The following is a 12,708-nucleotide window of genomic DNA, read 5'->3' as shown; positions in this document are numbered from 1 at the left end:
AAAAAATTTCATATGAAACCACTAAATAATATTTCAAAAGGTACTCTTTGATGAATTGTATCTGTGTGATGACAATCACAGCAGAGCACGTGTCTTACGTATAAGGATGTCTTTAGATTCCACATTGTCATATTTTCAGAAGGAAAACAATATTTAGCAATGCTTTAAAAATTCATGGGATGTTTAAAGGGGGCCTAATTTTCAACTGTCAGTTAGGTAAAGAAAAGAAGATTTTGAGAATAAATAAAACCTTCAGTTTTTAATCACCTCTTTAAAAATGCAGCAATAATCCTAAGTCTTTAAAAATATTTATGCAGTTCTGTACATAGACAAACCCAATGGCATTTTGCTCTATCATTTTCAGTAAAAGATGGAAGAAAGATGCAAAGGAATATTAGGCTAATATAGGTAACAAATTATTGATAGACATGTGACAAAACGCGTGACAGACATCATCTTAAGCTAATCTTAGCCCACCACACCTGGTCTGTGATTACAGAAAATAATCCCTTATTCCTTTTCTGAGTCACTCAGGCACTATGGGCAGGGAGGGATTCAGGAAGAATATACCCCTGTGTCCTGTTGCTGTTGTTCCCCCAGGTAGCTTTGGTCAGCTAGTGGATCATTTCTACCAATCGTTCTTAGATCCAGAATAGGGAAGCATTTCAAGTTTTGGGAACAGACAAGTTGAAGGACATTCTGCCACCATAGAGATGGTGAGGGGGTGACTGGCCCTGCTGAGCTCATGTTCTTTCTGGTGTCATGTCATGTTATCCTCCTGGCTCATTTTTTTTTTTTTCGCTTTTATCTTGAAAAAAATGAGATGAGCATTATATGATGTGTTGGCTTGGCAGAGCTGAATTAATGTGACAAGTGAGAAGGCTTTATTTCTAAGAAAAGTGGCTAGCCATGTTACAAATCAGACAGATGAGACTGTGTCCATTTAAGCACTGGGAAGCAATGGCTTGCTGTTTTCTGCTCACAATATGATTGTCCGTCGTATTTCCAATTCCCAATGTGAACGCAACACAGAAACGCCAATTTGAGCAGGAAGACCTGTGGTGTTGAGCACAATCAGAAAAGACAGGTTTGCTGTCATGCAATGCTTGATTTGCTCTGCATTTCTAAATAGAGAGGTGACTCACTGGACTCTCTCTGCTCTCTTTTCTTTTGCATTTGGGGCACACACAGCAACGGGGAGTCACCACTGATGCATGAAGTTTTGGAAGCACAGCAGAATAGTAGCAGTGCAGCAGGCAGCCTGGCTGGCTCCATCACGGCCTGTAAGAAGGTAACCCTTCCTCCTGACACTTTCTTCTTGCCAGTGGGAGAACAGCTGAGCAACAGCTTGGTCTTTGCAGCATGTTTTCTTATGCAGTGACAACCAGGGAAACGACCAAATTATCCACATGTTGCTTTCCAAAGTGTGTCTTGATGACACTTTTAAAAAATGCAATTCATAGAAATGACAAAATAACTGAACAGTTCCCAAAGTCCTCACTTGAAAATGATAAGCCTCTATTGCTCAACCAACCCAACCCCACTTCTTCTTCAGGAACTAAACCCAAGGCAGCTACAGAAAAGAGCCACTTGAACATGGACAGTCTTCCCAGTTTTCAGTGGCTCGACCTACTGTTTTTGAGCTATGTCATATTGAAGCAAAATTTCTGATTGCTAAAAGGTAGAGTATGGCTTCCCAATGAGTCGAGGGCTGGGATATGCTTGATTTACCTTAGAAGTCCAATTGTATTTCCTAAAATCTTGGCCTGACAGTTGACTTGCTTTACAATACTTGCAGAATATAATTGTCTGTGCAGCATAAAATAATGCAATTTAACCACTTTTTTTTCTGTCTGTCTGTCTAAGACCCAAATCTTAAAGCAAAATGTCTAAGATCCTGATCCTCCCAATTAATATTTTATCACTATTTAATGCTGATTAATGGAGGGCAGTGGAGTGCTTCTTATTCAAACTTAGAGAATACCACACTGGCTTATTTCACTTAATTGCATTATATATCTTTTAATTATACAAACACATACATGTGTAAATTTATACAATGCATTTTACTAAATATATACATACATACTACATATATGTAATACACATTACATATATTCATATGTGTTTATATATTGCATACATATCAAGTTGTTGAGTGCTATGTCCACTTAACTAGCTTACTTATTCTCTTATCTATGTAGCTTTTTAATAAATTGATAGTTTTAAAGTATAAAAAATAGCAAACATATGTACTAAAAACAGAATATTATAGAAAAGAAACAGAAAGCACAATTTTACTGGTGTATTTTCATGCTATATACACCAGCTTTCCTTAGCTGAGACAAAACAACTAACTAAATAAATTTAAATGAGAATGATTTACTTCCATTCATAGTTTCAAAGGTTCAAGTCTATGGTCTCTTGACTGTGTTGTGTTTGTGTTTGTAATGAGTTAGAACAATGGTGTAGGAATGCATGAGAGTGAAAGCCAAGATCCCTCTATCCCCATCAGGGGCATGCCTAATGATCAAACTCCCTGCCATACTCCAGCTAAACATTTAGTCTCTTTTCACTGGTGCCACAGGCTCGGGACCAAGTGTCTAACCATAACCTTTGAGAGCCACTTATGAAATGTAACTCACTTATTCACTTAAAATCAAATATAGAATAAACCTGTCTAGCCGGGCAGTGGTGGTGCAAGCCTTTAAATCCCAGCACTTGGGAGGCAGAGCCAGGCAGATCTCTGTGAGTTCAAGGTCAGCCTGATCGACAGGCACCAAAACTACACAGAGAAACTCTGTCTCGAAAAAAAAAAACCCAAAATAATAATAATAAAGAATAAACCTGTCTAACTAATTAAGGCCTTTTAGTAGGATGTATTATGATTTTTCCTGTCATAAATTATCTATAGGGAATTTGTGCTTTAAGTCCCAATTAGTGTAGGATAGTGAGGTGAGGTTCTAAAACTGGAAATTATTTTGAACTTTATATAAGAGAAGTCAGCTGCAAGCCTTCACACCTTAGTTACATTTCTGAGTCTATAACTTCAAATCATGCAGTAATTGCCAGATGCTATGTATTTGACAAAGCCAGTGGATTTTCTATGCATTCTCATTTCTAAAGCACATACATTCCTATTGGTGAGAGTCTGTTTGGTGTTTGAAAGGACTGAAGCCACAATACCTGGATCTGACAGCCAGCTCCACATTCATTGTGAGTTGTATGATTGGCCGAAAATGACTAGCTCTGGATGACTCAATTTCCTTATCTGAAAAATGAAGATAATGATATTACCTACCTCAACAGAGTGAGACAAGTCCAGAACAAGACAACAGACGTGAAGTGCTAAGAACCCTGTCTGCCATATTAAAAACACCCCCAAAGAAAGATTACCTGCTACTAACGTTATTAGACAGAATAATTTTATCAAAGAGTGTACAGTCCCAGAAAAATAACTTAATGAGAGGGTAATTCATGACGTTATCTTAGTTACAGCCGTTTCTATGGAGGAGAAGGTGGCCAAGCTCCTTTTTGTTTTAAAAACTCAAATCTGGAAGCTACTGAACTGACACCTCGTAGAAGCAGGGTATTTACTCAAAAACCTAAAAGCAGTCAGGGGTGATGAGGAGAGCCTGAGTAATATAGCAATTTTAGGGCAATTGGCTATGTAGCAAGATCATGCCTCAATTAAAACAAGTTAAACTCAAAACTCAGTTCTAAGATTTTTATCATCATATATATGTAATATTTCTGCATATCCATATGAATAAATATGCATACATATACAGATATTATTTAAAACTTTTAAATATACCCTCATTCATTCTCCCATTGTTTCTGAACAATTAATAGGTTTAGTCATATAAAACTACCTTTTGTTACAGACCCAAAGGGATCAAACTTAGGTAATTTCATGTGGTTCAACTTAGGTATATTCAGAAGCCTTTTAAATCTGGAAGGTAGACACAAAGATGGACCACAAACTGCCCTTATCACAAACATTTGTGATCTAGTTTAATAGATAATTCTGTTTTCTCTTGTGGAAAGTAAAGCAAGAATTCACAAGTTAATTATAGTCATATCTCAAGACAGTCTAGAGTAGGTGAGAAACAAGTCCTCCCAACATGCTTGTTTGTTTTCTAAGGAGAAACAGGAAGTGGGTGGATGCTGATAGGAGGGGAGGTTGGGAGGAAATGGGAGGAGTAGAGGGAGGGGAAAACATAATCAGGGTATATTATGTGAGAGAAAATCTATTTCAGTAAAAAGAAATAGAAGAAGAAGAGGAGGGCTGGAGAGATGACTCAGAGGTTAAGAGCACTGACTGCTCTTCCAGAGGTCCTGAGTTCAATTCCCACCAACCAGATGGTGGCTCACAACCATCCGTAATGAGATTTGGCACCTTCTTCTGCATACATAATAAATCAATAAATCTTATTTAAAAAAAAAAGAAGAAGAAGAAGAAGAAGAAGAAGAAGAAGAGGAGGAGGAGGAGGAGGAGGAGGAGGAGGAGGAGGAGGAATCAAGAGAGCCCAGGAGGCAGCAGTTGCTATGGGGAAATGCGTTTGCTGTAGGCTCTGTGCATGGTGAGCATCTGAATGGTTAAAGAGAATATCCAATGGTCTGCTGCTAGTTAGCCAACACCTATATGTACTTCTAAGCTTAAAAATCCTCATAGTATATCCTATTTATTTCAAGTATTTCTATGCTTACATTTAGATGATTCTTTAATAGTAATTGTTTAGTCATACCTTCCTCAGTAGAATGTGTCACCTTAAAAAATATTTTAGAGGTTGTGGAGATATCTTACTGGGTAGAGAGCTGTGGAGGCACACAAAGGGCTCTCCTAGTGAGATCTGAGCTTGCTTCATCCAGCAGGGCTACATTAAGATACCATGTGCACGGTTACAAGGTGGTTAGAAGGGTTTGCATTTGGCTGTGCTAGGGGGAGGTCTTTGCTCCACCCCTTGACATTCTTGTAAATAACCCTCAAGAAGAGACAGTGGGGGGCAGTGGATAAGGATCCTGGCCCACCCAAGGCTATCCTGCGTTTCTATTCACTTCTCTCCACTCTATCATTCTATTGAAATCTTTATCCCTCTCTCCTCAAGAGTCCCTGGGGTAGAAATAAATGTAGGATCCAGTCTCCCACAAATGGCGCCAAGGAATAGGAACCCAGAGACATGGCAGAAGAAGAAAAGGGTCATTGTGGGTGTGAAGCATGCGAGATAAGGAATTGAAAAATGAAGATGATGGTATTTTATTCTTGAGTGTGAAGGTTGGGCAGTGGAATGCCAAAGCTGAAAACTAAGGCTGCAATGTAGATTTCTTTCTAACTAGGTTTCTTTCTTTTTACCTCTTAATTTTTAAAATTAAGGAAAAAATAATAAGGTAGAATGTAGGACTATAGTGTAGAAAAAACAGGATAAGAAGAAAAAACTTAGAAAAGTAGAATGTAGGAATGTAGCATATAAGATAAGCGACAAGACAGAGAAACTATATCTTTGAATTTCCAACAATGGGACTGTGAGTGGAAAATCCTGGTGAAAAATCAGAGGGAAAAAATCTATCAAAGAAGAGAAAAAATGGGGAGAAAAAGATTCCTGTGGAAAGTTTTTGGCTTGTGAACAGTTAAAGTCCCAAGCTGCAGGGGAAAGAATTTTCTCTGAGGTGGATATAGATAAAATTAAACTTTTCACTCTGCTGATGCTGCCACTGTATGGAAACATCAAACCATCAGAATTAGTTTCCTCTTGGCCATTGAAGCCAAAGTTTTGAGAAAAAGTCTTGGAAAAACTTAACAATCCTCTCTCAATAACTGAAAGCTTTCCTAGGAAAAACAGCAAAACTTAACTCTCTAAAAAACTAAGAAGCTTTTCAGATCTTTTTTTTCCCCTCAGATATTTTCTCTTTCTGTAAGCACAAAATTTTTACTCACCTTTGAAGTAACATCTATTAGTACAGGAGAATCATCTGTAATGGCTCTAGAAAAAACAAACCTCTTGGAATATGGCAAATCCTCTCTGCTAGCCAGTAAAAACAGCAGTGTGTGTGTGCGCGTGTGCGTGTGTGTGTGTGTGTGTGTGTGTGTTAAAAATCTTACCTGCAATGAGGGAGACAGGGCTTGAGGTCCCAAAAAATCTTTCTGAAAAATCTTTGTTTCAAGTACTTTTATTTTCACTGACTTGGTAAAGGTGGAAAGCAAGCCCCAAGGGTTTTTGCTTCTGGTACCAAAATGCCTGTTTGAAGTACATGCAGACAGGCATTACCTGCTTCGGGCACAGTAGTAAGTAAACGATCTAATTGGAGAAATACATGTATCAATGTCAGCTCAGGGAGAACAGAAGTCTCCTGATCTCCCATGGTGAAAAAGCAAAAGTTTGATTCAAAACCTCCCGTGCTAAAAGTAGAAACTTGACTTTAGTTGTGAACACAGAAATAGGAAGTGTGGCATACCCGAAAGGCAACCTGGGAAATGTAGTTTGAAAAGCAGTTTGGGAAACACAGTACCTAATGTAACAGCATGACGATATACAGAAAGGCAATATGGGAAATGTAGTTTTTCGCCTCAAAATGGTGCTATTGCCCAGAAACTCTTGGTTTGTTTATTTGTTTGTTTGTTTGTTTGTTTGTTTGTTTCAGCCCAGAATGCAATTTCTTTTCAAAGCAATGTTAGAAAGCTTAATCTTACCTCCTGAGAACTAAGAGCAGGTGAACACCTTGCCTCCAAAGAGATTACTAAAGTTGTAATACTATTTGTCAATTAGCTACTTTGAAATCTTTTAGAAAACACCTTACACTGGGAAATTGCTTCAGGTGTGAAAAAACTTACGTGATTGAATTGTGCTTAAGATACAAGAGAGAAATACTGGCATCTTAAAAGAACTCATGGTAACCTTAAAGCAGCTTTGAAAAATTAAGAAGAGGGAATTTTACCCTATGTTACCCTCAGTTAAGTTTAAGAGCCACTGATAAATTAGGCTCTGTCTTCAAGCTCTAAGAAATATTTCAGAATAATATCAAAGCTGACTATAAACTCTGAACTTGAGAAATAATTTGTGTACTTTGTCTTGTTAATAGTTCAGTTAAGAAACCTCTTCTAGTTGCTTGCTAATAGAATTTGCTTTTGGATATAAGTTAGAAATCTTTTCTAGATGTTTGATAAAGATTATAAGGTAGTCCTATAGAGTTTGCTTTTGAATATGTTAGTTTTGTTAAGAGATTCTTTCTAGATAATTGCTCTAGATGTTTGATAATAGTTTCCTCTTGAATATAAGTTTGGTAAATAAGTCTTCTAAGAAATATCTTCTAGTTATGTACTAAAAGTTTATAAATAGAGTTTCTTTTGAGTATAGTTTATAATAAAATAGTTCTATAGAGTTTCCTTTTTAATATAAAAACTAAAATAATTCTATAGAGTTTCATTTTGAATGTAATTTTGTAAAAATTATAAGTATATGTTGAATGTGGGTTTGTGAAGGGTATAAATGTTGAATGTAAGTATAAATGTTAACTGTAATTTTGTAAAATGTGTAAATTTTAAATGTAAGTTCATGCTAGAATTGTTTGTATCCATCAATATCTGTCTAGTTTGGACAAATTAGATAACATCAATTTTGTCTTATCTTCAGATATATTTGAATACTTTTTATGATAGTTTAAAATATAATTGTAAAGTTTAGGCAAATATGTTATAATTAGGGGAGCTTTTCTGTCTTCTTCCTAGATGTTTCCATTCCTTGTTTCTGTCTAGAAAAGGGTAGGTCTTCCACAAAGGGATAAGCCTCCCATAATGCATTAGTTTATAAAAGTGTTTTTATAATTAATCATGGGTTTCTGTTTACTTGAGTGGATACTTTGAAGTGTTTTGAAATGAATGTTTTCTCCTGGGAACCAAAATAGTCTTTTGAAAGTTTCATTGAACATCTGTTAGGAGGGTTTTGATCCAGGAAAAGGGCTTGGTGCAGCTGAGACTGCTGTAATCACCTTAGACCCATTCTAAAAAGGATATTCCATCTTTATTATCCTCTGCTCCATTACTGAGAGGTGTGGCAGCTATGGAGATTGCTATGGGTGTTTACATTCTCAGTAGGGACCAGGGACAGAGCTGAGTTATGCGCAGTACCCTCACCTGCCAGACAGAGGCTGGTAGCCAAAGGTGGGTAACTTTCTTCTTGATAGCTTCCAAGCCAGAGTAGGCTTGATGGAAAGCATATCTCCATGATGGGTAAGGAAGACTAATCAAGGACAATGACCTAAGAGAGGCACAGTCTATCTGAGGGGGTCTAGTGGGGAGTGGAGCTTTATTATATCAAGAAGGGGGAATTGTGGAGGTCCACAAAGGTCCCTAGTGAACACTGAGCTTACTTCATCCAGCAGGGCTGCATTACCTCTAATTGCTTGACCACTTGTATAGTTACTAGGTGATTTGAAAGCTTTGCACTTGGCTGAACTAGGGGGAGGTCTTTTGATCCACCCCTTGGAATTCTTATAAATAGCCCTTTAGAAGAGACAATAGGGTGTGGTGGATAAGAGTCCAGGCCCTCTTGAGTCTATCCTGTGTTTTATCTGTTTCTATCCTTCTATCTAAATATTTCTAACTTCTACTCTATTTAAGAGTTGCCTGGTCATAAATGTGGGATCTGGTCTCCTACAGAGAGCTTGCTGTGAATGTATGAAGACCTGAGTTTGGAGAAACACCAGAAATTCCAGATGACGGAAGATGTCATGCACCATATACAGTAGTGAACAACCAAAGAGAGCCTGTCTCGAACATGATGAAGGCAAGGACCTACACCCAAGCTTGTCCTCTGACCTCCACACTCACACCATGCTCTGACACACCTGCACTCATACTCCATACCCACCCAGAACATGGACTCTTAGCGTGAAGACATTGAATGGTTCAATGCTTTTATTACCATTACTACCAGTTAATCTCAATGATCATTTTTCAAATCTTGTTAATCATAGATAAAGAGACTGGGGAAGTGAGAATTTCATGTTCATAAATGTACATAAACATTTATGCTAAATGAGGCCCAGGTCTTTAGCCCTGGAACTTGGGAGATTGAGGCAAGTATTCAAAGTCAGCCTTGATTACATACCTGATTATCCTGAACTACATAATGAGACATTGTCTTAAAGGTACACACAGGCGCGCGCGCACACACACACACACACACACACGAAGTTCATCCCAAAGCAAGTCAAAAGAACAGACTATATCTTAGAAGGAGCAAGGCCTACTGTCCAGCTGAATCACCAACCAGTAAAAGTAAAAACAATGTGAGCAATTGGCATCTACTGGTAATTCCCAAGCTCATCCAATGTAATAGCCTCCACTTCTTCATCAAGCCTACTTATCAGAACCAACATATTGCTAAGGTAGCTAGTGGAAGAAGCAAGGTAAGGATCAGAGGACCACAATAACTACCACTGAAAAGCACCAGTGGTGATTTCTTTCATGTGTTGCACAAGGAATCTCTCGGGGCTTTGGAATCTGACCCAGCTCCTCTGGTCACTGGAAGCCATGGCTGTTGAAAAGCCACTGCATCAAAAACAACAACAACAAAAACCCCCAACAACAACAAAAACCCACTCTGACAGACATATTAAATTGAGGATTGTTTCTATTTGTATTTTCTACATTGTGAGGTTGCCTCTCCAAATTTTCAGGTGACCACATAGTTTCAGACACTGTCTGGTTTCAGACACTGTCTGGAGCTTTCATGATAGGAAGGACCTTCCTGCTCTTAGAAGTGCTCTGGTGTACAAAATAAGGTACATGATCACACTATCTCTAGATGCAGGAATGTCCCTTCTCTTGTTTTATTATCTGTGTGTTCACAAGTGTGCAGGTGCATTTGTATGTGCAGGCATATTGAAGTGTGCACAGGTGTGTGTGTCTGTGGGTGGACAGTTTCAGTTGTCATCATTCGGACTCCATCCAACTTCATTTTGAGACAGAGTCTCTCACTGGCCTGGAAATAATCAAGGAGTCTAGTCTAGCCTGCCAGTGATCGTCAGAAATTGGCTTATCTCCCTCTCCCTAGTCCCAGCTCGGTATTATAAGAAAATATTAGATTCCTGACTTGTTTTGGTTTTTTAATTTTTTTAATGTTCATACAATGCATTTTTATCATAATCTTCCACCTCCCCTAACTCCTTCTAGATTTCATTTTCAAATGCAGATTCTAGGCAATGATCTCATACCTCCACCCTTACAAGTAAGGCATTTTAATGAGAAAGCTCTCACCAAGTCCATCTGCTTTTAAAAGCAAGGGAAATTACCAGATAAAGTCATATAAGGTGCTAGTTACTGCATGGCCCAGTCTAGTAGTGACAAAATTGATGCTGCTGCTACGATCGCCCCTTCTATTAACTTACATTGATAATGAAGCTTTGGTGCCTAGATATGACCTTGGAGACTTACTCAGTACAGCCCATTAAGCAGATCTGTCAGTCTATCCAAGTTGGAGTGTGCGGTATACAATATGCTTGCCACTCTAATGTATGACTGAAGATCTAGAATGAGTTTAAATGCTGAAAATGTGACTTTCAAAAATGTGCATGTTAAATTGTGGAATCATACAATGCTGCAGAAACCTGGGAAGGGTTTGGAGTGGGAGAATGACCTGTCCTTCTCTGTTGGTGACCCTGAAACATCTTAGTCACCGCCTAATGCTTCCCTTGCTGGAACTCCTAATATGACAAGTAGAGTCAGCTTTGCTAAGCTGATTTGTTAGGGTTTTCGACTGTGCAAGACAAATTATTATAAGGTTTAATTTTATATTCATTGAACTTTAAGTGAAAAGTCCCTATTGTATCCTTATAAGATCAGAATCTATTATCTCAAAGCAGTGGAATCAGGCAACAGTCTGCTCGTGGAATCTACCCACGTGCTTGAACTATATCCCCCAAGCCTTGGAACAGCATCCCATGTCTTTCTTCTTAGTGTGTGATGTCAGGTTGTGGGCATTCCATGCAGTATTCTTCCATGTTGAATAGTCTTACATTTTCTTCTCCCCTGGAAGCATTGTACTCCATTTTATAATCCCACAACAGTGGAACATTCTCAGCCCTTGCTTCATTTCATGGACCAAAGATTTACCATTTTAGACAGAGTGGAACAAAGTTTCTAAATAGTATTGGCATGAAAAATGAATTTTTAGAGAAAATCAACACCCAAACTTTCTCTTTTCATGTCATGTTAATTAATCCTCCATAAAGTTGGACTTATCAAAGACAGCAGACAGAGAATCCTTGGGTGCTGAGAGACAGTCTGATCTTCCTGTGACATCTGATCTCACTCTTTGAAGTTTCAAGCATTCTTTCCTGTGACTGACCCTTGAAATGGCTTCAATGTGCCTCAGATATATCTGAGGAGTGACAGACCAAATGCCTCTTGATGTTTTATTTCATTCTGTAAAATACCCTATCACATAAAACTCAGATCTTTTTAAGGACATGCAATTAACAAGAGAATTCAATTCATATGTGGAGGCAAGAATTCATACGTTCTAATCCATATCTCTAAAGAGAGACATGTTTGGAACAAAAACTCGATCATTACTTACCCAAGAAGCTAAGTGGTTTTACTGAGTTGACCAGTTATATAGAAACATCATGGAGAATGCTTATGGTGTTCTGTACTAGCAATGGCTTGTTCCATTCAGAAAGAAAAGACATAGAGAATGAGAGGATATATAAAACAAGAAACAATAGGCTGCATTCTAAAGAAGAAAGTGTCTCCCTCTGCTTTGTAAAGCACACGGGGCCTCTGCATGGTCTCTGTGATCTTGCAGCACACTAGTAGTCTCCAGGCCCAGGATCAGATACAAAAGGATTGCCTTGTCACTTTTTGAGAAATGGTTCAATGCTCTCTTGTATATCCATTCTACAGCAATTAAGAAAGGAAACTTCTAGCCGAGGAGCCCTCATGGAACTGGATCAGGCCCTCTGGATAAGTGAGACAGTTGATTAGCTTGAACTATTTAGGAGGCCCTCAGGTAGTGGGACCGAGACCTGTCCTTAGTGCATGAGCTGGCTTTTTGGAACCTAGAGCTTATGCTGAGACATTTTGTTCAGCCTTGGTGTAGGGAGGTGGGGACTGGACCTGCCTCAACTGGATCTACCAGGCTGGGCTGATTCCCCAAAGGAGACCTTGCCTTGGAGGAGGTGGGAATGGGGGGTGGATTGGGGGGAAGGCTGGGGGCAGGAGGAGGGAGGACAGGGGAATCTGTGGCTGATATGTAAAATTAAATTAATTATAAAATAAAATAATAAAAAAAGGATTTCAGAAAAGAAAAAAAAAAGAAAGGAAACTTGCAGGGTGGGGGCCAGGGTGATGGAGACATAGCTCAGCAGCTAAGAGTTCTGTATACTTTTCCAGAGGATCTGAGTTCATCTCCTACCACCATCTGTCAGTCCAGTTCTAGAGGACCTAATGCCCTCTTTTAGTCTCTTCCAGAATTGCAAGCACATGGTATACAGACATGCACATGCAAAACACAAAAACAATAAAATAAAATAATAATAATAAATGGAAACCTTTTTAAAAAGAAAGAAAGTAGGAAGTTATATTAAAATGATGTTTAAAGAGGACTAAGCTAGAAAGTCTAAAGGTAAGTTTTTCGATCCAAACATGCCTAGACTCTGGGATGCTAGGAAGGGCCATTTCATGGGCTAGAATAAATGGAAAGAGAA

The 12,708-nt window shown here is 38.5% G+C and overlaps 1 protein-coding gene across 4 annotated transcripts in view; it reads left to right on the top strand.

The window, feature by feature from the left end:
• Window positions 1–12,708, top strand: part of LOC118573087 (SPHK1 interactor, AKAP domain containing) — a 162,072-nt gene that overhangs the window by 42,536 nt on the left and 106,828 nt on the right. For 3 of the 4 annotated variants that reach the window (XM_036173145.1, XM_036173146.1, XM_036173143.1), the window contains one exon: window positions 1,192–1,291. In XM_036173145.1, the coding sequence (XP_036029038.1) occupies window positions 1,192–1,291 (100 nt within the window). Of the gene's footprint in view, window positions 1–1,191; window positions 1,292–12,708 lie in introns of those variants that run through there. The other variant, XM_036173147.1, reaches the window with a different exon arrangement.

The sequence above is a fragment of the Onychomys torridus genome, chromosome 23, assembly GCF_903995425.1.
Source record: "Onychomys torridus chromosome 23, mOncTor1.1, whole genome shotgun sequence".
NCBI classification, from domain to species: Eukaryota; Metazoa; Chordata; class Mammalia; order Rodentia; family Cricetidae; genus Onychomys; species Onychomys torridus.
The sequence above is the reverse complement of the archived record's forward strand: the minus strand, read 5'-3'. Positions and strand labels throughout refer to the sequence as shown.